At 35.5% G+C, this 25987-nt stretch overlaps 2 protein-coding genes across 3 annotated transcripts; both read right to left on the bottom strand.

Moving 5' to 3' along the window:
• Positions 1–2870: 2870 nt before the first annotated feature.
• Positions 2871–4703, bottom strand: LOC121263537. 2 transcript variants are annotated; one of them, XM_041166483.1, is made up of 4 exons: positions 4458–4703; positions 3884–4295; positions 3679–3795; positions 2871–3167 (listed from the first exon to the last, which is right to left on the bottom strand). In XM_041166483.1, exons 2-4 carry the CDS (start codon positions 4250–4252, stop codon positions 3090–3092), a joined length of 564 nt encoding a protein of 187 aa, XP_041022417.1. In that variant the 5' UTR covers positions 4253–4295; positions 4458–4703; the 3' UTR covers positions 2871–3089. The 2 variants fall into 2 exon arrangements, with proteins under 2 accessions (XP_041022417.1, XP_041022416.1); XM_041166482.1 differs by lacking the exon at positions 4458–4703 and having other exon boundaries at positions 3884–4449.
• A 7082-nt stretch (positions 4704–11785) lies between these two features.
• LOC121262557 (kinesin-like protein KIN-14E) lies at positions 11786–25302 on the bottom strand. The gene is given in 26 exon segments (XM_041165078.1): positions 11786–11985; positions 12070–12258; positions 12670–12941; positions 13286–13483; positions 13651–13746; positions 13980–14050; positions 14053–14161; positions 14292–14494; positions 14622–14748; positions 14850–15044; positions 15135–15275; positions 15419–15523; positions 15593–15757; positions 17018–17218; positions 17326–17472; positions 17572–17724; positions 18211–18313; positions 18512–18627; positions 18863–19044; positions 19132–19231; positions 19431–19758; positions 19993–20231; positions 20307–20438; positions 23774–23846; positions 24147–24404; positions 25166–25302. Coding segments are annotated over 25 exon segments (3807 nt in total). The 5' UTR covers positions 24305–24404; positions 25166–25302; the 3' UTR covers positions 11786–11981.
• Between the last annotated feature and the right edge of the window lie 685 nt (positions 25303–25987).

The following is a 25987-nucleotide window of genomic DNA, read 5'->3' on the forward strand; positions in this document are numbered from 1 at the left end:
TTTTGCAGCATGATCAAACATCTCCTACTTACCTTCCCGTTGAGGGTCATTAGGTGCATCTAGCCTTAAGACGGCCCTACCTGCCTCACGACGAAGTGCGAGTTTAGTCTTTTGACTGTTCGACGTTACTCCAGGGATCACATCTCCTCTAACAAACGCCGAGCCTCTGACTTTTGCCACACTTCAGGATGACGATTCAAGTTTGCAAATTTCACATTTGTGATTGGAGAATATTTACACTGACCAGTTTAAATTTTGCAACACAATCAAACATCTCCTACTTACTTTCCCTTGAAGGTCGATATGTCGGTCCAGCCTTAAGGCAACCTGGCCTACCTCACAGTGAAGTGCAATTCCAGATTTCTGGATGCCCGACATTACTCCTGAGACAGCATCTCCTCAAAAAAATATAGAGTGTTTACACTCAAGCCATGATCGCCTCTCCTGAGTTATTTTCAACAACGAGTCAACAAACGGGAAAGGCAAGGGACTCCTTGGCCCCCTGCACCCAACAGGCAGGCAGGTCACTCGACTGCCCGACCTTCACACCTTACACGATCAAGCACATCTCCCGCAAAAGCTGAACATCTTGCTCGCACTTTACGCGGCCGAGTACATCTTCCGTAGAAGCAGAGCTTCGCGCTTGTACCTTACGCAGTTTAGCCAATCCCTCGCCAAAGCAGAGCTCCGCGCTCACACCTTATGCAATCGAGTGCATCTCCCGTCAAAAGCCGAGCTTCGCGCTTGTACCCTACCCAATCAAGCTCATCTCTTGCTTATATCTCTAAGCCGAGCTCTGTGCTCTCACCTTTTGCAGTAGAGAACATCTCCCTCCAAAGCCGAGCTTTACGCTCGCACCTAACGTGATTGAGCCTATCTCCCACTTATCTCGAGTGCATCTCTCGCAAAAAGTCGAGTTTCGCGCTTGCACCTTACGCAATTGAGGTCATCTCATGCTTATCTCTCTAAGCTAAGCTCTACACTCCACCTTACACAGTAGCGAATATCCCTTGCCAAAGCCGAGCTTCATGCTCACGCCTAACGCGGTCGAGCCTATCTCCCATTTATCTCGCCAAGCCAAGTCCCGCGCTTGTACTCTATGCGGTCGAGCTCATCTCCCACTTATCTAGCCAAACCAAGCCCCGCGTTTACACTCTACGTGTTTGAGCCTATCTCCCGCTTATCTCTTTAAGTCGAACTCTATATTTGCACTTCTCGCGCTCAGAGATCTTTATTTCTTAACAAAGTGAAATGGATAACCAGGGATCAGCTCTCGAAATTTATCTCTACGGACTTGGGCAGATCAATTCAATTGAATATTTTATCTTAAAGATTCTCAAGATCTTTTTTGGAACAAATCACCCTTAAGAATCGCATGCAACTATAAGGGACAAAATATGCTAGGCCTATAGTGTTTTCTAGGCCCAGCCCAAGGTGGGGGGACTCATCAGGAGGGAAGAAAGAGGGGACAAAAGGCTGAGGGAAGACAGGGTGTCAGGAGGAAAATGAGGGATACGACATAAATGAGAGGGGATGAGACATAAAGGATGAGAGGGTAGAAGATAAGAAGGGGGAACCAGATGAGTTCAAGGACTTTGGGCCAGGCTTCTCCTTGGGGGGGTTCCTTAACCTCACGACAGGAGCTTCAACAACGATATCTCCACCAAAGACAGACCTCCGATATCTATTATACAGTGAGGATGAGATATCATGAGAGACTATAAAGCAAGCATATTATAGTGGACTTTCCCCTCCTCGAATCACCGTGGACGTAGGGCCAGTGCTAAACCACGTAAGTTTGTATGTTCATCTCTCTTTACTTTTCCTGTATTTATTTTTAGTTCACTACCATGGACATATGCACAGACACCATGTGACCGTACCGGACCACTATTGTGGGTTCCACACCATACTAATCGAGGTCTGAACAACCTCAACAGGTCAGGAATGTATCTTTCTCCCGTTCCGGTCTGTTGTGCTAATTTTAGGCATTAACATAAGTATTCCTTAATGTCAAGGCTATTTACAAAATTACTTAGATTCAATATGCTTTTAAGACTGAGTTTAATGTTAAGACTGTTGAACAGACTTATACTATTTCAAAAACTTAAGAAAAATGTTGTTTGTTTAATCGAAAAATTCATTCATGATTTTCTTATTAAAGGATATAAATTCTATGCGATTTTCTTATTAAAGGTTATAAATTCTTGCATATTGATTTTGTCCAAGTTGTTGTTAAACCTCTTACCTCGAAAGGGAATCAATGCTTCTGTACTTTTATTCTTGAGAGATGCTAGATTCAAGAATCTGAAACTAGTATACTTGGAATGATTCAATCATCTTTGTTTAATGGTCCAATTCATTTTGATCGCTTTCTTGATCGAACTCTTACTTTAGATGATCCTAATATTCTTAAGGCTTTGACTTTGAATATTTTGACTCTATAATAAATAAAATAAACAATAGCAAGGGATTTATTCCTTTCATCCATATTCAAAGTAAGAGTCAGATTAGGTGATTAAAAAACTTTGTTAATCCAAAGTTCTATTCCCGATGGTAAGATCCAAATTCCGAATATGATTCATTTGAGAGATATCCCTCTTCCTAATGAATAGTTATTGGAACAGAGTATTGTCGGGGCTGGGAACGGATTCAAAAGAATTAAAATGAGTGTAAAATGATTGCAAGACTTTCAAATTAATTGATACCCGATGAGAGGAAGTGACAGTTGCATACTTGGCCATTAAATTCATCGCCACCATAATTTAATGTATTTAAATTAAAACCGAACAAAAACTACAATAATAATATGGGTACAACTATTTAACAATTTATTTAAATCAATGAAATGCAATAACACCACTTCATAATAAATGCTAACATTTTCTAGTTTTTTATTTGATTTGAATTTTTGCATAAATATCCTTCATATAAACTAGAATAAAAAAAGTGTTTTGTATGTGTCATTACTAGTAAAACTATTCACATTTATGTTTGTATCAGGGGTCATTTGTCACTCGAAATAAATTCCATAACGCCACATGATCCTCCTCAATATTTAAAATCACAACCGTAAAGGGTAGTTAATCCTACAGATAGCCATCCCTGCGGTCTTGTTCTTCAGCTTCCTTGTTAGCAGCTTGAACAGATTTGAGCCACAGGAAAGTCTGTATAGCATTTAACATTCATGTTAGCTGACGAGGGGATCAAGTGAGTTCATATCAATTGAGATATTTTTCTATGTCCTACTTATGCACAATACTTCGCAAATCTGATCTAGAACTAGATTTGAACGTACTTGTCTATTATATTATAAATAAGCCTCAAATAGACAAGTATCGGATAGTCTCTATGTAAAAAAATTGACTCCACTTTAAAAAATGTAAAAAAATCTTCTTTTTTTTATTTTTAATTTTATTATGACCAACATTTTTATAAAAGTCTGGACAAAACTTGTCTATTTAGAGTTTGTAACTAGCAAAAATAATTCAAACAATGAAATCCCGTTAGCTGAAAGCTTCTATCTACAACAATTGATTAAAAATCGAAGAAATCAAAGTCAAAGAAATATAATTTAAGACACCAATTCAAGAATTTAGACCCTAATGGAATCATATTCTAGTTTCAACATCTAAGGAATCAGCTTGCAAAAAAAAAAAGCTATTAGAGAGAACTTACAGAAACGGGAATGCCAGTAAATGCAAAAAATCCAAGCAGTGGAGCATAAAAAATACTGTCTGATTTCAAAATTCCAAACACTGGCCTCAGGTTCACATATTCAAACACAGAGCCTATCTGCAGTCCAAGAGGTGCATAAGAAAATTTAAGGAAAGAGAATTGCAGGTCAGAGAATGAAAATGAATTGGAGGAAGAGGGAACTTACTGCAGCAATTGCAGTCACTGCTGAGGCAAGTAAATAAACATAGAAGGGAATCTCAAATGTTTGCTGTGATGCACTTTCCTTGCCTTCATCCTGAGCCCAAGGAGGGGGCACATCTGAATCTGCCCTGGCCCAAGAAGGGATTGTTTCTTCAGTCTTGCTTGGCTCTTTAGAACTTTTGGTCACAGCAAACACAGAAAACCTACGGGATATTTTCGTTGGACAGCCATGACGACTTGAGCTTCTTTTCGCAGTTGGTTGATCTAGTGTAATCTGTCCAACTCCTTCTAATGATCTGGGATACAATGAATTTACTTTTCTGGAACCATGTACTAAAGTTGGATTCCATGAACACAAGAAGGTTGCTGCCATCGCTTCCTCCCCTTCCTTCTAATCCTTCCCCGTTCTTTTGTTTCTGCAAATTAAGATAGAGGTCTAAACTATCAAGAATCAATACAATTTAGGCATTGCTAATCAAACCCTAGTATGTAGTGGTAAATAAAGAAATAAGTAATCAAATACAAAGAAGAAATGGAAGAGATATCAGATAAGAGAAGAGGAGCATCGTAGAACTTACCTTTGCCCCCTTTACTTAGATTTTGGCTCAAATGAAGACAACGGAGGAGAGGCTTGGACAGCCACACAAGTTGATATAACCCATCATCCTTATTCTCCCTCTTTCTCCGTTTCTATTTTCTTTCAAATATCTAATCTTTACGTTTCAGCGAAAAGAAGAGAAATATATATATGTATGGTTGTGGTTGCTTTGTGGTGGGAACACAAGGCGATTATTTTATTATGTCTTCAAATACATAATCAAATCAATTTCCGTACCATTGGAGTAGTCAGGTAGATATCTTTTATATTTTTAAACGTTTTTTCGTACATGTAATTTTCTAACACGGTACCTAATTGCAACATTTATTAACTATGTCCTATTTTCTAGACAGTAATTCAGAAGAATTAAGACGATTTTAAGAAACTATCTAGGTAGTGCCTTTTTTTTAAAAAAAAGAAGTTTTTTCATACTTGCAATTGAGTCTTTCTAACACGGTGCCTAATTGCAGAAGCCATCAACTATGCCCTACATTCCGATCAATGATCTGGAAGAGTTAAGATGATTTCAAGAGACTATCCAAGTAAATGCCTTTTTTTTTTTTTTTTTAAGTTTTTCTATACGCACAGTTGAGTCTTTCTAACACCATGCCTAATTGCAACATCCACCAAATATGCCCTACCCTCCAGTCAGTAATTTGGAAGAGTTGAGACAATTTCAAGACACTCTTCAAGTAGATGTCTTTTATTATTTTTTAAGTTTTTCCTTAAGTGCAGTTGAATCTTTCTAACATTGCGCCTAGTTGCAATATCCACCAACTATGCCCTACGCTCCAGTCAATAATCTGGAGGAATTGAGGCAATTTCAAGAGACTATCTAGGTCGATGCCTTCTATTTCCTTTTTAAAGTTTTTCCATACGTGTAGTTGAATCTTTCTAACACCGTGCCTAATTGCAGCACCTACCAACTATGCCCGACCCTCCAGTCAGTAATCCGAAGGAGTTGAGACAATTTCAAGAGACTCTCCAATGCGTAATTGATTCATCAACTAGAGGTACATGACACACAACCGATCAAAGCTGTCATATTACTAACTATATTATACTTTTAACCCGATAAGTTAACATCCAAGGTATATAATATAAATACTAATCCCAACCATACATTTTCATTTTCATAAACTTCGTAGGCGAATGGGACTAATGAAGTATCAAAAGTGGAGGGGGCTAATGAAGTATCGGATGATGATGAATGTGTTGAAGTGCCAAAATCTAGTATAGAGTTTGCCACTGAAGAAGAGCTTATGGCCTATTACAAAAGATATGTCAAGCAATTGAGTTTTGGTGTGAAGACATTTAGGACAAAAAGAGTGGCAGATGGGAGTCTGAAGTATGTGACAACCGGGTGTGTGTGTGGCGGCAACTACCATCTTAGCTATAGTAATGTCTCGAGGCCACGACCAACAATTAAAACAAATTGTAAGTCGATGGTAAATGCTCACTGGTGAATGGGGTATGAGTTTTGACCAATGTTGAGGTTGTTCACGATCATAGTACTGTCAACTCACATAAATCCAGATTTTTTTAGATCTTATAAGTGTTTCGATGAATAAAATTAAATAATGCTTGATTTGAATGACAGAGTAGGTATTTGAATAAACAAGGAGTTCAACACACTTGTTGTTGACGTAGGGGGTTCGATTTCAAGAGAAAGATACTAGGAATTTTATTGACAAAGTCAATCACTTAAAGTTAGGTGAATGAGGTGGTGAAGCACTTAGTGAGTACTTTGAGAGAATAAGAGAGATAAATGATGTCTTTGTTTCTTTCGTGGATGTGAATGACGAGTTCAAAGTCAGAAATGTGTTATGGGCTAATACACAAAGTCACGCGACATATGAGTATTTCAGAGATGTTATCACATTCGATACGACGTACCTAACAAATACTTGCTCTCTTTGTTGGTGTAAACCATCATAAGCAGTCCATATTGTTAAGCGCTAGCTTGATTTCAAGTGAGAACACAAGTATGTTTATATGGTTGTTCCGAGCATGGTTGAAGTGCATAAATGATTGGGCTCCCAAAGCCATCATAATATACCAACACTAGGCAATAAAGAGTGCTATTACCATTGTATTTCCTGGCAGTCGCTATAGATATTGTCTCTAGCATCTCATATGGAAACTGCCAAAGAAATTGGGATAACCTTGGTGATAATGCATGACTGCGATGATTGTACAACAAGAGGTCATTCTGGATACCAGTTTACTTGAAGATTCTATTTTGAGCTGATATGAGCACTACACAACGGTTTAAAAGCATGAATGTATTCTTCGACTGGTTTGTGCATTATGGTATGACATTGAATGAATTTGTCAATCAATTTGACAATGCTCTAAGGAAAAATGTGGAGGTCAAGACGATAATTGATTTCAATTCTTGCAACTAAATGATCCCATGTGTATCCTCATTCCCCATTGAGAAGTAGTTTCAAACGTTGTATATAAATGCGAAATTTAAAGAAGTTCAAAGAGAGGTGTCAGAGATGATTTTACGTAATTGCACACTTGATAGCACTAATGGTTGCATTTTCACCTTCAATGTTTTGGATGAAATTTCCATTGATGACCATGTCAAAACCGTCCAGTACTCAGTTTACTTTAATGAGTAGGAATGCGAAGTTAAATGAAATGTGCGTTGTTAGAGATGAGAGGAATTTTCTTTAGGCATGCATTTAAAATCTATCAGATGAAGAACATTCATGTGCTACCAGAGAAAATTACTTGTAAAAAAATCAATTGGACAAAACTCCATTTGGCTCAGCAATTTCATCAAACAGCCTATAGGCACACAAAAAAACTTCAAACATTCATGCAAAAATTAACATTTTACAACCTCCATATTCTCACCAACCAAAAATACTCAGCAGGAACCAAAAATCAGTGTATAATAATCACTCGTTAACCAAAACTTAATGTATAATAATTTCAAAAAATTAGCTTAACCTCTTCACTGTACTAAAGAACCATAAACCAGCCACTGGCTGGAAGCTTACCGTGAGATGGGCATAGATATGGATGCAGGCACACCTCCTCTTCGACGTCGACTCGAGTAGCCACATTGCAGATCTAGAGTTTGCCCTAGAATCACATAGAGGAGCACGAGAGAAAGGAGTACAAAGGGAGACAAAAGAGTAAGGGTGAAAAAAAAAATCAATGAACCGGTAAACTGGTCCGATGGGTTTTGTTTGGTACTGGTTCTATTTTTATCAAAACAGGTCAAAATTGGTCCGATTATAGTTTTCATTTTTCTAATACCGGACCGAACCATATTGGAACGGTTCATATATATATATATTAATTTTTTATATTATATAAATATTTTTTATATGATTTTTTATATTATATATAATTTTTTATATATAATATATATTATTATATATAAAATAATTTTTTATTATATGATAAATTACTAGCTAATATAATATTAAATTTTAAAATCCTATATAAATAACTATATATTATCACTATAGTCTATTGTATTAGTAGTTATACTAGTACTATGTCACTGTATATTATAATATACTATAATATATTATCACTAAATTATTATATACTATAATATATATATATATATATACTATATAATATACCGAAAAACTCAAACTGAGCCGAATTGGGTCAGAACCGATAAAATCAGAAGTACCAGTTTAGGGGTGTAATAGGTGCGGTATTGGTTTTTCAAATCTCAAAACCGATATATACCGGTGCAGTTGTAAAATATGTTCAAAACCGGACTAACTACAAGTCTACACCTCTATAAAAGAGAGAGAGAGAGGGAGAGACGCATGGGAGAGAGGAATACGGGGTACAAGAGAGAGGAGGAAATCAGGAGGAAGGGAGGAAGTGAGAAGGTGAGCACGAAAGTTTCAGTGGAGGAGGAAATCGATCGGGAAAGTGAGAGTTTTCATCTAATGCTATGATCCGTGACATGGCGGCTCAGACCGAATTTGCTACGTAAGATGTGCGGCGTAGGAAACAAGAACTGGCTGCCAAACAGAATTATTATCATCATTTTCTTAACATTATAGGGTCTATTTTATGTCTATCTATTTCATTTTAGATCTTAAATTTTTAACATAAATTTTAAGAGATCTTGATCTGAGAGATATTATACCTAATTAGAGGTAGACTATTCCATCCATTAAATCTAATCAAGTCATGTTTGCGTGGAGGAAAAGTCTAAAGCTAGGCACAATTCGGGCCTGTCCGCAGATGACATCCGACGTGGAGAGAAATGCACTGTTTTATTTACTCCAAAACTGTGCGTTTCGAGACTTCTGAAATGGCATGTTCTGGTTTTTCCTGCTCAATGTCTCTCCACAAACCCGAACTCTAATGTTTCTCTACCTCTGCTCGACTTCATCACACCGCACCCTCTCGGTTTCTCTCCTCCCAAGCACTCTCTTTGTGCGAATCGATCTATGGTTCCCAACCCTGGTTTCTCTCTCTGTGCGAATCGATCTGTGGTTTCTCTCCTCCCAGGTATGCAATGTTATTCTACTCTTGTTCTTTTTCGAAATTTTTGGCCTATTAGAGATGTATTAAAGTTAGCATATAGAAACTATTACTGCAACTACAAGCATCTCATGTACTCCCACAACACCCACTCTTTGACTCATATTAGAACCAATTCAAAGAAATGAAGAAACCCCATTCATCAGTGGAAGAAAGTGTAGACATTTTTCTTTTTCATGCATTATTATTCACAAGAGAATGACCTGTGATCATTGAAATTTTTCAGTAGTTGATTAGTTTTTGAATGATTTTTTGTACCTATAATTAGACTGCAGCTCTTGAATAATAGAAGTTCAGTTCATCAGAAAAGCTGTAATTTTAATGTTCAACAAATCAACGATGCCGAAATGTGGGTAGGTGGGTTGCTGCAAGTGATCAACAATGGAGCCACAACGCTGAGGAAGAAAACTGACAACTAAGATCTGAGAGAGAGGAAGAAATCCAAAGCCGCGAGTGAAATCCTATAGCACTAAGTCGAGGAAGCCGCCGAAATGTTAAACAAACGAGATGTACACTGCTACTTGAATGAATGCAAAACTTTCTTCCCTTTTTAGATATTTTCTTCATTTTCAGAGTTTTTTTTTAAATAATTATTATTATTATATTTAAATATAATTGTTGACGTGGCAAATGACGTTTGCGAGCAGGCGCAAATTTGTGCCTATATGTAGCAGTATTTTTAATTTAATTTATTATGTTGTACAAATGTTTAAATTAGTTTTGAATGTCATAATAGAGAAATGATTTGTACAAATTTTAAATGGATAAGTCTCATACAAATCTTTGTAAAAAAGTAGACCCCACCAAGCAAAAGTATAAAAAAATTATTCTTTATTAGTATAACTCACTTTTTTACAAATGATTTGTATGAGACTTGTCTATTTGAGACTTGTACCTAATATTATTCATCATAATATGACTTTTTATAGATCATTTTCTTTACCTTTTATTTTGGAAACCTAAGTAGAATAATATGGACAAGCCAAAAACTTTAAATAAAAACACTATTAAAACAATGTTTCAAAATAAAAATAATTTTTTTTACACTGAAATAAAAATAAATTGAACGAACTTTTTCAACTTTTAATATTGTTGAGATAAGATCTCAAAACAAAATAAATGAAAACTTTCCTGTAAATTATTTGCTAGTATATATTGAGAAGGAATGTGATAATTAATTATCTTTATTTATTGAAAAAAATTTGAGATCAATTGGCATATTAAATGCTTTTATTTTTTATTTTACATTTAAACTTGAAAATTCTTATATATTTATGCAAGCTTTTAAATAATCTTTAATTTTGTTATATAAAAATGTTTATATATCCTACGCCCCCTCTACATAAATCCTAGCTTAGGCCTTAGGGTCTAACCATAAAAATACCAGATCTACTACAAAAATATCGAATATAGTTAGGCATCTATCGTTAGGAAAATGTTGATTTATAAATTAGTATAATACTTATGTGAGGTTGCGGATGTGACGGGTAATTAAACCATCATTTCCACAAAGTCCAGGCATTACCATGAAGTGGTTTTCATCTCTAACGCCTAGCCATAACTCTAGATAACGAAGTAGGAGGGGATGCCCACATGGGTGTCTCTTTGTATCAAGGTAATTCATTTTATTTCATCTTATATAATTATTATAATATTTTTAAACTTTCTTACAAAATAAAATAAATAATTTAACTTTTTCAAATCTCAAAATAAAAATAATATTAAAAAAATATATTCTAACAATATTTTATTTAATTTTTAATTTTTATCTCAATTCAACTTATCTCATCTGTAAAAACAAACGAAGAAATCTCCCACTTCATGACCTCATGTCTAGTCTCAGTGTTTTTTCAATTTTGTTCATACAAAAAGATAGGTTGTGCTTTATATCAAACATCTTATAGAGAATACCAGCATAGTATTATACCTAAAGTGTCTTATCATGCCCTATACTAATTTAAGCATATTAGATCAAGCATTTTTATTTTTATCCCTGAGTTAAAAAACTCAAAACCATGCTCGACTCCCTCTAATATCAGGACACGTTCACCAACTTTGTCTCTCGCTACCACCATGTACCATTATACTTTGATTTCAGCAAACACAACCAAAGAGCATAGTTTTTTTTTTTTTTAATCTAATATCACTCAATTTTGGTCAAATCAATTTTTCAATCATACTTTTTAAAATCGTATCAATTATGACTATAGACACCATGTTAGAATAACAATAATTAGAACATCCACCCGTAAGACATTCAAAGGTAAAAAAATGGCATTAAAAATAAATTTAAGACTCAAAAGTGAGGAACAAATAAACCATCCACTAAATTTCACATTAGGTTGAATAAGCACATATGAAGCATATGCTTTGGTGGATTTCTTTCTTTTCTTTTCCTTTTTTCAAAAAGCAATGTCAATAACAAACATCATACAAATTTTAGTCTAGATGTTACCAAACTCCTAACCCAAGTCCCTTTATTGACTCGCTTTCAAGACACAATGTCTCGCACTTGGTTAACTACAAGTTGTATGAACTGCGAGGTTGTCCCACTAACGCAACATAGCTTTGTGTCATACAACTCCATTGGACAAGTATCAAGGTATACAATATCTCATCTTTGCTTGCAACCCAGGCACCAAAGGCAATTGTTTGTGTAAATGAGCTCGATCTAAGATTGTTGACTATCTCCTCTTCGTGAATTGTTAAAGTTACATATTTGTGATGAATTTAACGCTTCTAAATATTGCGGCTGACTAGTTGCGCCTACCATTTGTAGTTTGAAGTTCTTATAAATATTTCGTTCTAAGATACAAAAGATAAAATATACATTAGGCTATACAACTTAAATCCTGCTAAACTAACTACAGCACCTCCAGCTTTAGTACATTGTTGGTGCAAGATAATCATGAATCGACAACATGAAGTAACTACCAAGGTAGTCAATCGACCTTGCCAAAGCCCTAGCTTACCTGCCCAAAACCCAGCGTGGCAACTTGCCTCAGCTATTTTTCACAAGAAAATGATTCACTCAACTTGTATGATAGAAACATCACATGGAATGACGACCATCTGTCCTGTCTTTTGTTGGCCGTTCTTCTTGAATTTCTTCAAGTTCATCACCATCCCCCATCCTACCTGCTTGCTCCTTCCAATAAGCGACCAACTTTTTCAATCGAGCTACCTCTTTTGATGATATATTTTTGCTTGGATCATTCACAATCGATCGAACTCTAGATGCATACCTGAATTAGCAGAGGCAAGCATGATAAGAACAAACACTTGTATACCGTGAAAAGGAAAAGAACAAAGTAATAAGTCAAGGCACTAGGTATGAAGACAATTCATAACTAACAATGTCCTCCTACATCAATATGCCACCAAGTTGGAATGAAACTACAATGCTCAGCAACTTAAAATTGCAAAATCAAGCAATACGTAATGCTGAGTTTTAGAAAAGAACAGAAACATAAATTCATATTAATAGTAAGAATTCATGTTCTCATTCCATATTGCTTATCACTGATTCAATAACAATCAAGCTTTATAACTTATTAACGTATTGCTAAGGATAAGTTAGTGAGGAGAGGAAGCAAGTCACACCAAGTTGACCCCAAAAGAAAATTAGAGGTGTGAACAGTAGAGAGATAACATACATCAGAGAATTGTATGTCTCATCCAAGTTTGATTCAGAAGGTGATACATTTACGAACATGAGTGTTTTGGCATTACCACCAAGTGAATCACTCATTAACATGGTTAGCTTGTGATTCCTGTAAGGTATGTGTTGACCACCAGAAGATAATGCACTAATAACATCAGCGAGTGCTGAAAGTGATTTATTGATGCTTTGAGCTTCCTTGAGTTGATTACCGGAAGACCCCGACTTTTTCACTCTTTCTGAACCAGCAAGATCTACAAAACTTAGCTGCAAATGAAATCATACGATGGTCACATAAAACCATAAAAGACATTAATTCAACAAGCAACCAAGACAAGGCCTCAATCCCGATCTCTAGCATCATCACACTTAAATTTATCCTTCTTTGCATTGCAGGACAAAAAGAGCAAGACAAAATAATGTACATTGTCCATGTCCAAAGTGCATAAACCCAGGGATGAGAAAAAAACTTGGATGGCTTTATGGATTCTTGGGGGGCCATTTCTGGAGAAGTACAAAAATTCTTTACATTTTTTTCCTTTTCAAGCATACATGAACCATATATCATTGTATGTTCAAACATATAAACAATATGCTGATAATGACGATACCTTTCCCCTTGCAACAGATTGAGTTTGAAGGTTGGTACTTTCAATAAAAATTGAAAGTATTAGATGAGATCTTGAACTAACTTCATTCATTTGAGTTCCGGATGTATGTCGTTGCTCAGATCCTCTTCGAATAATGCTCTTCAATTCCTCAAATGTTGAAATTGATACAACTGTTACATTTTCTACAGATACCATGCCCTGACATGACAGAGTCTTAACATCAAGAGCAGCTTTCAAAGGGGAATGCTATCATTATTTATATGATCAAATATAAAGGACAACATTTACCATCTAATAGATTGAAACTCTTTATAATATTTCTCAAAGAAAATACAAATTACAAAGGAAACTGGATAACATCATACCTTCAAGTCTTTCTTAATCTCCAATTTTAAGCGTTTAGCATTTTTTGATAATAGAAGATCTACAAGTGTATCTTGGTATAACTCCACCATATATGCCTGCATCAATACAGATTGATGTCAATTCTTCAACAATAAATACAAATCATATAGATGAACAACTAATTAGAAACATAATCGAGCAAATGAGAAATATTGAGCAATAGCTACAACTTTATTTTGTTGAGGGTTGTAACCTTCAAGCTTGTATATAAAGTGAATTGAAGATCTATCAACCATAAAACTGATGAAATTTTCTGGAAAAATAATTCAATTTGTTACAACAATTGCACCTTCAATGAAAATGAGAATTTTTTGTCATCTCGATTTATGATTTTAAATAACTCTGCAGTAGCTCGGGGGTAAGTCCAGGATTGCTTTCAGATCCATAAACTGTAAATGTCTTCCCAGATCCAGTTTGACCATAAGCAAATATGCACACGTTATAGCCATCCACAGCAGACTGCACCAGATACTGCATTAAAACAATAAAAGCAAATAAAATTATGAATTGAAAATTACAGAGCATGCACAAGTACGCACTCACTATAGAGAAAAAATAAGATCCCATAAGTTGATAATATATTTAAATTAGTCAAACTTGCCCTTGTATCCTCAAACACATCTTCTTGAGTAGCAGTGCCATCAAACACACGGTCATACATATGCTGCTTGAGTTTATCATCTTTCCATGGATGTTCAACCGTAAACTCATCTAGACTTGTAAGTAAATCTCTTTCTTTTTCAGCAATCTCTTTCTCATTAAGAGGTCTCAATCGACAAAAAACTCTGATCTTGCCTTTCATATCTGAAATGTATCCAAGAGATAATATTTTGTTTATTGCAATGATAGACTTTTCAAGATTACACAAATAAAGGCCAACATTCTAAAGCTGTAAAAAAAGCACCCCATTGAAGTATTAGAAAATGCCAACCTTCAATGGTATTAAAATAACGCTTCCTTAAAACTTGTTCTTCCTTATAGAGCACTTCCAACTCTGCAAGTTGGGCCCCTTGCATCTTCAAAATGGCAGCAGTTTGCTCATTCTTTCTATCAATATCCTAAATGCAAGTGGACATTTACATCAAGGCCTGAAGTTTTTTTATCCAATTGAAGTAGGTACTGAAGTTCAACGAATTACGTAAGATCAAAAGTATCAAACCTCTTTCATTTCTCTCAATTCCTCTAATTCCCTTAGATTATTTTGTGATGAAGCTAGATCAGCATTCCTGACTGTAAGAGTTGACTCAGCAATAGCTAATTCTTGTGTGACCCCTTCAAGCTTCTTTTCAAGTTCAAGAACTTGAAACTTCAAGGCTTTACGTTCTTGATCAAAGTTTTTCTCAAGAAAATCTATCTGCATTTCAATAATTACTATGGATTAAATTTCTAACCTTGTGAAAATGATAGAGGTGTCTAAAACCAATTCAAGTATTAACAGTGCTACCTCATCAGCTTTCTTCTTTTCAAGTTCAGACATCCTTTGTTCCAATGATAATCTTTCATTTACCAGCTTCTTCATAATGTCTTCAGCTGCATGAAACTCCTCGTTACGAAGATTTAACTCATCTTGGAGTTTTTGTAACAACTGTGTTAAAGTGTTCACAATACAAAAGTTATTCATCCATCATGTAAAAACCCATTATTGTTGAAAGAGATTATTATAATCATATGAATTAATTAACAGATATATTCCTATTGACACCAAGAATTCATTTCCGCAAAATTTACCTGGGTATCAGCTCCAATCATATCTTTTTTGGTATTGTTCTCTATCATAAGATTCCCCAACTTGGCCAACCTCGATTCCATGCTCCTTTTCTCCAGCAGTGCAGCCTAATAGATTTCAAAATCAATACAAGCTCAAATAGATAATGCCAATTCCACAATGTTGATCATACTAACCTGAAGAGCCTTATCCTTTTCATCACACCATGATCTAAGTCTGTCACGATCACATGCAACTTTTGCAAGGTTTTGCTTCTCAGATCTCAAGGATTCTTTCATTTCCTCTAGTTCTTCTTGCATTTTCATATCTTGCTTTTGTTTTTCACGCAGTTCTTGTAAAAACTAAAATAACAAGCTTAACTTCAATACCAGATGTAATTCCATGAGGGAGATGCATCAAAACTTCTATAATAGTATATACGCGAAAGAAGATTTCTTCTACTGCACATGAACCAGCTCTTACCATCAACTGAAGCCCCACTTACATGAGGACCTAGATGATTTTTAGAAGGCCATTAATAGTTTCCAATTAGGAAGCTTAGTTAGTATGAAAGAAATGACCCTCATGTTTCAAACCCAGGGATCAACTTTGCAATATGAGCATTCAGTACATTTCTCAGTCTTTGGATGAGTGGAAGGATCCAAACAATCATGAAAGATCTAGGGGATGCTTGGGAAATGAGATGAGAATTATGTGAAGTAGTAGAAAACTGGTTTGAGTTAAGATGTTTTATTGGGTTTTGGGAAATGAGAGAGAAAAAGTTGAATAAAAATATAATAAAGTTTAAATATTGTTAGGATATGATTTTTTAATATTATTTCTGTTTTGAAATTTGGAATAGTATTATTTTTTGTATTTTGTTTGGAAGTTTGAGAAAGTTATAATGATTAGGTAATTATTAGATGAAAAGGTTGAAGATTTGAAATTAAAGTGTTTGTGTTTGAGTGATGTTTGGGAAGAAAATTATGAGAAATTATGAGATGTGATGGAATGAGATGAGTTTCCCAAACAAGCCCTTAGTGTTTGTGATTATCTCACCTGAGGTTGCTTTAGACTAAATTTAGTTGGTGCAGTTTTACCTATAAGCTCAACCATGGGACCTTGATGGTGCTTTAGTCGAGCAAGTATGTAAATTTCACTAGATTGACAGGTTTATTCTTATCTATGTGCAACCAACGCAGCCACTACAGGTCCACAGTGCTCGTTTGTTTTCAGAGATGAGATGAGATGAGATGAGATGAGATTAAAGTTAAAAAGTTGAATAAAATATTGTTAGAATATATTTTTTAATATTATTTTTGTTTTGGGATTTGAAAAAGTTGAATTGTTTATTTTATTTTGTGTGGGGATTTGAGAAAGTTGTAATGATGAAGTGAGTGAGATGAGATGAGATGAGATGTTTCTTGAAAACAAACGAGGCCTTAAACCCCCCCCCCCCCCCCCCCCCCCCCAAAAAAAAAAAAAAAAAAAAGTAAAAAGAAGAGAGGATAGGGACCTTGGAATTGGAATATGAAATTGGAATAATTTGTTCACTACCAAATTTTCCAATTCCAATCTGTTAGAATTTCGTACAATCTGTTAGAATTTCGTACAAGTCTTACTTGATCAGCCCGGGTTTGAGATTCTTCAAGAGCTTTAGACAAATCCTGAACACGTTTCTCATACACTTCCATGCTAGGAGGTCTAAAATTGTTAGGAAGGTCTCCATTTATTGAACTGCCAGCACTGGACCGAGCTTTAGAGTAACGACGCAACATGACATCATTTATATGTGTCTGAAGAGCAACACAAATTTCTTCTCCCTACAAATAAAGGAGAAATAACTACTTAGGCATGAATTCATGAAATAGTTCAAAGGTTAAACTGTAACAATGGACTACTGATGTATAAATTAGAGAGGTGATCAAACCTGCTTGGTATCAAATTGAAATATGTGAAGAACACCAGCAACTCTCATCTTAAAGAAGACAGCAGTGTTGCTACTACCAAATTGCATTATGTCTCGCAATTCAGCTGAATGTAGATACTCCTTTGGAACTGGACGGAAAAAATGAACCTACCGGCAAATGAGAAAACGAATAAATGTAGGGCAATTGGCTTATCAAAGTATGGAAAGAAATTATGTAATTTGTGAAAATATAATTTTAAGTCTTACCCCCCTCTTGTTAATGCCCAAAATTATCCGTCCTGGCAGGAGTCCAATAGGATCATCAATCTTGCGAACACTAAAGAAAACTGAATTCCCATAAGGAAGTGATCTCAATATCCGCAGAAACTGTTGTCTTGCATCGTCTTTTGTCAAATGTTCCTAGCAAAAAACAAATCAGATTTTTTTTTTCAACTTGCTCCCATCAGTTAAACATGTAGTGATGACATAAGTAAAGATTGACATATAAGTGGAAGACAGCTAACAGTGCATGCATGAGAAAATGGTTAGACAACCAAAATAGGGGGAAAAACTTAGTAAGCCACAAATAGTCATCTTTTCAATAAGTGAAAATATTGGCAATTTAGTTTAAAACAGCAGATGATACACTGAGGGAAGCAAACAAGATAAGTTTAAGTAAAATTGTCATAGAAAAACAGTTTAGAGGTCTAAAGAGCTAAAAGAACATCATCAGAAAGTATTTTTTTTAGTATATTATAATAAACTTATACATAAGAGTTGAAAGTGCTCTATAGTTAAATTAAAATGAATTCTAGGGAAAAAAAAACAAATGGACTTAGAACACTAATTTCCTTTGCAGCAGGTTAGTCATGGATGCACAAGGAACTTCAAAATTCTAGTTCTTACCATAGAACAATAACGAGAAAGAATATCTAATTCCCATTCCCGCTTTGCTCGTGTTATTGCAATTTGTCTGGGTAGGAATCGTTCCAAAAGTGAATTCCAATCACTGAAAATTAGAATTAAAAAATATTAGGGTATTAAACAATTGGATGTCTGAATATAATTAAAATAAAACAAAAAGGAACTACCCAATGTTTCCAATCAACGAGAAGATGAAAGCAAGAAGAACACCTTTAAATAATAAGTGACAGGAAAAAAAAGGGGATGAATATGATGAAGTAAGACAAAGTAACAAAACACTCACACGCATGATTCAGGTCTATCAACAAATCCAATCTCAACCAAGATCTGCAATGCGGACAACTGGGCAGCATCATCCCTTCCAACAGGATAATTGCCTAATATATAATCATGTTGCAACTGTAACAATACAACTAGGTATCAAAAAACACTGTAACTGGGTATCAACAAAAACAAAGGAAAAAAAAGGGTAACAAGGAAACTGCTAGGTAGGTACTTCAGAGATGCTTCCATCATCTATGAAAGAATCACTTTCTGCTCACAAGAGCAAGAAATACTTCCACAGAGTTGAGAAAGCAATGCTGCAATACTTTAAAATGAGCATCACTAGTCTTTTAGATAAAAAGTTACATACTTGAACGTAGGACAACTGCAGAAACATGGGATCTGTTATAGCTTCATCTGACTCACGAAATAGCTTTTTTTTTAATGTTAGTTTGCAGTGCAAAATTTCTCCCTTACTTCGATCCTTCGATGCCTTGAATTCCGCCAGCAGATCCCCAATATATTTGTTATCATCTAACCCAATATACTCCTCTGTGTGACAAAAAATGTCCTGCATAGATTACTATTTCCATACATCTTACTTGAGGAAACAATCAAGAAGCAGATAGAATAAGATACCGTTTCCAGGCTCAGGTGATTTAGAACCAGTAACAACTTTACGGCATTCAAACAGACTAAAGCTAGAGTATGCTGACAATTTAATTATTCCTGCAAGCTCCTGAAGTGGATATAAATGAGTTCAGTTGATACAAAGTTCTTCAGATCTTAATGAAGATTTAAAATAATGCATATTTGAAGGCTTCAAGATAAAACTCTTTTTTATTAGTAGATATGCAGATAAATGAGTTCAGACACACGTAAAACTAAAGGCTAAAAAAGCATATTAAATAAAAATACAAAGTACTTTAAAAAAACACCTCAACAGCATCAGCCACTGTGGTCGCCATGTCATAAGTGATTTCTTCAAAAGTCTCATCTAAGAAAAATACTATAGTCGTGAGTTTTCGACCAGTTAAGAGAGCCTCAATCTCCTCACGCCCTGGTATTGTATGCCTGGGACCAGCCTTCACCGCATGCTTCAGAGCATTTAGTGTATTTAATGCAAGCCCACGAACCTCGGAATCCGCACTCGTGTCATGGGCTACATTATGGACATACTCTGACAGGTATCCACCAATGTCCTTACTAGGAGGCATAGAGGATGCACACAAATATATCAACTCCCATGCTTTTACCAAGTAATGCCTGAAATAATAAGAGCAGGTATGATAACATTATTATGAGTAGGAATCATAGCAGTTCCGATATGAAAGGCCAGTCATAACTTGGAGACTTTGCTTCAGAAAAGGTGGAACAGAGGAGATACTGTAATGCTATGAATGTGGAGATGTGAACATTTTGCTCGTGTCACAATGCTAATAACAACAGGCCCAAACGATACTGATTTATAAAATATAAGGTATCACATGAGAGGCATACCTATCAGGACAATTTCTTGTTTGTTTTGAAATCTGAATGAGAAGTTCATCTCGCAGCTCTGAACGCTTCAAAGTATGCTTGTATAATTTTCCAACAAGCTCAATCCGTTCGTCTAAGTTTGCCAGAGTAACTCGATCAGATGAATCAATACCCATGTACTTCAAAATTATTTGGAACAGTTTTGTTGCTCTGCTTACTAGGTCACTGTTAATTTTAAGAAGCGAAGTTGGTATAGGATCCTGTAAAAAAATAGTTTATTTATATCTTCAATGATAGAACAGAATGTGGTGTCAATAGACACAGCATGCCATCACCTTTTGGAAACAGAGCATATCTTCAAACGTGTATCTTTCCCGAACTTGAGAACCTACAGATCTTTTTGAAAAAAAACCACGTTTTCCAGCAGACTGAATCTGTTTCTGCATCAATCTTAGAAAGCCCTCCACCTATGAAGAGCAAATGACACAGAAGCATTAATACCAACTTGCATAGAACAAAAGCAGGGAAAGCAATGCATAATATGGATTGAAGTTATTCATTTACAATGAGAGGAAATATTTTTTTTACATGGAGGATGATTTTATCGATATGAAATGCTCTGTACACAAGAAGTATACAATATATCTACCTAACTAACAAAAAGGAAAAGGAGCTAAAAATTATTGGGAACTATAGATAGAAAAAGTTGCACCATTTTGGATCACAATCTATTATTAAGGGTATTAAGAAAGGATGACTTGAATGGGCCTTTCCAGTGTATGGTCCCAATTATGACCTTGCGAGAAGGCTTTTTTGGGATGGGGGGCGAGTTCAAATTTCATCTGGGGGTGGATTGAGGATCTATAACTTGAGGAAGTTCAACCAGCTCTTTTTGATACATGGTTGTGGCGGTACCAACAAGAAAGAGGGGCCCAATGGAAGACAATTATAGATTCGAAGTTCGGGGAAGCTTGGGGAAAAAGGTGCTTGAATGAGGTAAGCGAACCATTCAGGGTGGGTTTGTGGAAACATATTAGAAAAAGGATGAGAGATTTTCAAGGTGGGTGACGGTTCTCAAGTCAAGTTTTGGCATCACAAATGGTGCAGTGAACAAAGCCTAAAAGACACATTCCTTGCCATCTTCGTGCTTGTATGGCCGAAGTATGCCTCAGTAGCTGATCTTTTGGTCTTCTCTAGTGGCTCTCCTCAATGCAATGTAGATTTCATTTAGGATAGCACGGAATTGGGAGTTGGAGGTTATCACCAAGTTCTTTGCTTTATTGTATTCCGTAAGAATGACCAAAGGAACCATAGACAAGATCAACTAAAGCCCCTCCAAGAAAGGTAGATTCACAGTAAGATCTTCTACCAAGTTCTAACTAGTCACGACATGAACACTCTTCCTTGGAGGAATATATAGAAGACGAAAGCTCCTATGAAAGCAGCATTTTTTGTTTAGACAGCCTCCTTAGGCGAGATTCTTACTATAGACAACTTTAGGAAACATCTTGTAATGGTGTTGGATGTGTAAGAAGAATGGGGAATCAGTAGATTACCTGATTCTACATTGTCAGGTGGCTAGGACCATGCGGGATGATTTTTTTTTGCAGGAATTAGGATATCATTAGTCATGCCTCGTGGGCTGGTGGGCTTTCTAGCAAGTTGGAGAGGCCTCCAAGGCAATCCCCAAGTGGCAGAAATCTAGAAGGTGTCCCCTATATGTATGTGTTGGTGCATTTGGCACAAGAGAAATGATAGAGAAGCTTCGAGGATTGCGAGAGGACAATGAATGACCTTATACTCTTTTCTTTTTTAAAACCTTGTTCTTATGGACGGGGGGTCAGTGATTTTAATAGGCTAAATGTCCATAATATTTTCGGTTGTAAACTCTAGTTAGGTGCTTCTCATGTATACATCTTGCTTACTTGAGCCATGCCTTCTTTCTTATGAATAAAACTTCTTTATTACCTATAAAAAATTATATATATATATCTTGGCATGTAAACTAAAAGCTTTGAAAGCTGATTTATGAGTTTGGAATGAGTGATTGGTAATATAGGAAAGATTTAAAGATCAATGATGTGACTAACGAAGATAGATCCTTGAATGATGAAAAGAAATTAAGGAAGACATCACTTGGAAAGGACAACACCTGTGGAGAAAATATGATAGAGACAAGAATCAAGGGAATTCAGCTTCAAGAGGGCAATAAATGTGATAAATGTGTGAAGTCTTTCCTCAGGTAGCTAATTCACATAGAAGGAAGAATTCCTTTGACTCCTTAGTTTTTTATGGCAAAGCTGCTTATGATCCTTCAATGTTAGTAATCACATTGTGGAGTTTTATTAGAACTAGTACATGAAAAAATCCACTTGAAGGCTGAAGTTGGATGGACTCTCATTTACTTTCCTGGAGGAGACCGAGGCTCATTGGTTAGAAAGATTCTTTGAGAAGAGAAATGTGGGAAGTGGTGAGAGCCCTATATGGTGCCTAAGGCATCAAATTTATCCCTTGGCCCTTTTTGAGGGATATTGTGAACGAAGATGTTATAAAGATGCTCCATGAGCTTTATTATAAAGGAATATTCGAGAAGAGCGTCAATGCTATATTCAATGCTTTAACCCCAAATAACCCTAGCATAGCTGATATTAAGGATCGTGGCCTATTGTCTAGTGGGAAATTAATAAAATGGTGGCCAAAGTTCTTGCAATTAGAATGAAATCAATGTTGTCAAAAGTCATTACCGATTTGCTAAATTATTTTGTTAATGGAAGGCAAATCCTTGATTTGGTTCTTATTGCCAAAGAATGCATCATTACTAGATTAAGATCATAAGAGGCAAGAGGGTCATGTAAGTTGGACATTGAAAAGGCTTAGGCCTGGTTTGGTTACACAGTTCAAATCATCTCATCTCATCTCATATAATCATTACAACTTTCTCAAACTTTCACACAAAATATTATAAACAATTCAATTTTTTCAAATTTTAAAACAAAAATACTACTAAAAAATAATATTATAATAATATTTTATTCAACTTTCAACTTTTATCTCATCTCATCCCATCTGTATAACCAAACGAGGCCTTATAATTATGCAAATTAGGAATTTTTAATCTACTTGATTTTTGGGGGGAAATGATGTGGTTGGATCACCCAGTGCATCTCTTCTATACGATTTTCAATAATGTTGAAAGTAGTATGTGGGGTTTATGATAAGGGAATCCCCTGTCCACCTTTCTATTTGTTATTGTTATGGAGGCTTTGGAGCATGCTGATTTTTGTTGCCATGCAGTGAGGTTTTTATCTTTAGGAGGTTGACTGAAGAGGATAGGGCCTTCATTCTAGCAATTTGTTGAGAGATTAAAAAGCCGATATCATTTACCTTCAGGAAACCGAGTTGAAACAAATGTCCTATAGTATTGCTCGCACTCTATAGAGCGACTATCATATAGATTAGTGTTGTGTTGATTCAAGAGGGACCTGGGGTGGTATTTTGATAATGTGGGATAGTAGGTTGGTCAAAACAAAAGATACATGAGTGGGTGGTTTTACTGTTACGTCCTCTTTTACGAATGTAGAAAGAAATTTGAATTGGTTGCAAATAGTTTTCTAATTTGAACTGAAAAAAAAATCCAACTATATAGCATATGTTTTTTTTTTTTAATTAAAGCAAGTCAAGCATTGCATTTTTTTAAGAAAATATGATTTCAAGAAAAGTCAATTAAAGTTTTTTCCTTTTTTTTTTTTTATTTTTTGCATAAATCATATCACATGAATAGCTGTAAGATGTCTCTTCCCACCTGGAATCTACTAATCAAGGGAATAGCACCAGCAAGTTCTTCTGGAATTGCCATCGAAAGGGTTGCTGGTGTACTGCAAGAAACAAGAATACAGGTTTACTAGAGTTTCGGCAGGCTAATTAGGATAAATTGTTCACATGTTCCAAATAAATATTAAAATTAAAATGAAAAATTTTCTGATTCTCCAGCAAAATTTCTTTAAAACCAGCAGCACTATCACATACCTTGAGCAATTGAGTAAGTATTTTTTAACAGTAGAGGAGAAAAATCATAATGAATAGTACCAGAAGATATGACTCTCACCTCACTTGTGAATGAATAGAAACCACAGAAGTAGTCATAAAATAGCTTGAGAGGAATTCATGACACTTACAGTGGTGCAAAATTAGAACCATCACTGTCGTAGTCATCGCCATTTGAGACAGCAGTAGAGCTGTGCAGAGGAGTATCCTCGTTCCCATTGCTAGAGCTAAAGGAAGACCTGCTGGTTCCCGCACCTTGGGCCGTAGATGGCTGCATATCAATGGTCATTGTGCTAAAATCAACTAATAAACTTAGGAACCTTCAGATGAACAAGTTTAGCTCCTTGGAACACCTTTGAGTCCTCCATTATTTCATGAATCTGAAAAGGCTAAATATATAAAAGATCAAAAGCATAAGGTATTAGCTCCGCTGATTGGTAACATCGTCTTGCTCAAGATAAGCAGCATTCTGCCGAATTATGTACATAAAGGAAAAGGTAAAGCTACGTGAAAATATTATTGGTATCAAAGCAATGTCTCTAAAAAAGAACAAAAAAACGAGAGTAAAGAAAACTCAAAGAAAGACAGAAAATTAAGATATGGGTGAACCAAGAGGAACTTCAGCAGAAAAACCATAAAATTCCATCATCCGAGACAGTTTTGGATATATCTACCTCAAGTTTAGCCTACAAGAAAGAAGGAAAAAAAAGCACATCCAGATTTAAAACAAAGTCTAGTGTTGAAACAGAGGAAAAAAATCCCGAAAGGAGACAAAAATGGGTGACTAATGCCCAAAATCAGATGCCAAACACTGAAGTGGAGATTGCGGATCCAAACGCACACATTGATACACCTTCTATAACAGAGAAGGCCAAGTTAAAGGGAAAACTAAACATTTCTAGGCTTAAAAATAATTTAAAAAAAAAATAGTGCTTTCATAGAGGTGATGATACATTGAATCGCGCAAACAAATACATCTCAGAGAAAGTAATCGGAACTTCAATACAAAAACCGGAAGACAATCAAAATCAAACAGTTTTTTCAGAAATAGAAACTCATTTAACCACAAAGAATGTGGAATTTATTCTTTAAATTGGAAAAAGGACGACAATGCAAAAGCTAAGCGAGATCTGAGCTGAAAGAGAATCACCAGTTCATCCGGTAGGGGCCAAAATGGGAGAGCCGGAGGATGAGAGAGAAAGAGAGAGAGAGAGAGAGAGAGAGAAGTGGGAGTCACGAGAGTATTATAATGGCGATAGAAGAGTTTAGTTTATGATAATTTTTTTTTTTTTTCCTTTTGGTTCCTAATCGTACGTGTAAGTGTCTTTTTTTTCTCTTTGACAAAAAAATGTAACTGCCGGCCAGCCGGCTCTTGGCCCGTAGAAGAGTTCCACGTGGCCGAAGTTTTCAAATAGACGGAAGGAGAGGGAAGACGGAGGAGAATGAAAACGAGAGGGGCAAAGATACTTACCACCAACGATGGCGTGGCGGTGCTGGGTAGCGGGCTACGAAGGGAGAGGTGCAGAAAAGAGAAAAATGAGAGCATTCTCGTGGTTTCTTTATCTTGTTTTCTAGTAAATATCGTCAAAATTTACTTTTTTTATTTTAACTTTTACAGAATACCCTACATTATCATTTTTTGTTTCCATCTCATTTAAATAAATTTTTTTTATCATTTTCATATATTTCTTTTAATTACCAATAAATTTACAATATCCTTGTATCTTTTATATTTGTAATATATTTTTATATACAATGTGACATAATTCTTTCTATACACACAAAATTAAAATAAAATTAAAATATGAAAAAACGGAATCATATCACGAAAATATTTCCAAGATATTTATGGAAAAGAATGAAATAAATATGTTTTAGATGATGAACAATAAAAGAATTTGCTTAAATGGTAAAAATCAAAGTAAACGAAAATGAATAAGAAAATGAAATATAAATAATAAAAAATTGTTTG

Source organism: Juglans microcarpa x Juglans regia, chromosome 4S, assembly GCF_004785595.1.
Source record: "Juglans microcarpa x Juglans regia isolate MS1-56 chromosome 4S, Jm3101_v1.0, whole genome shotgun sequence".
NCBI lineage: Eukaryota > Viridiplantae > Streptophyta > Magnoliopsida > Fagales > Juglandaceae > Juglans > Juglans microcarpa x Juglans regia.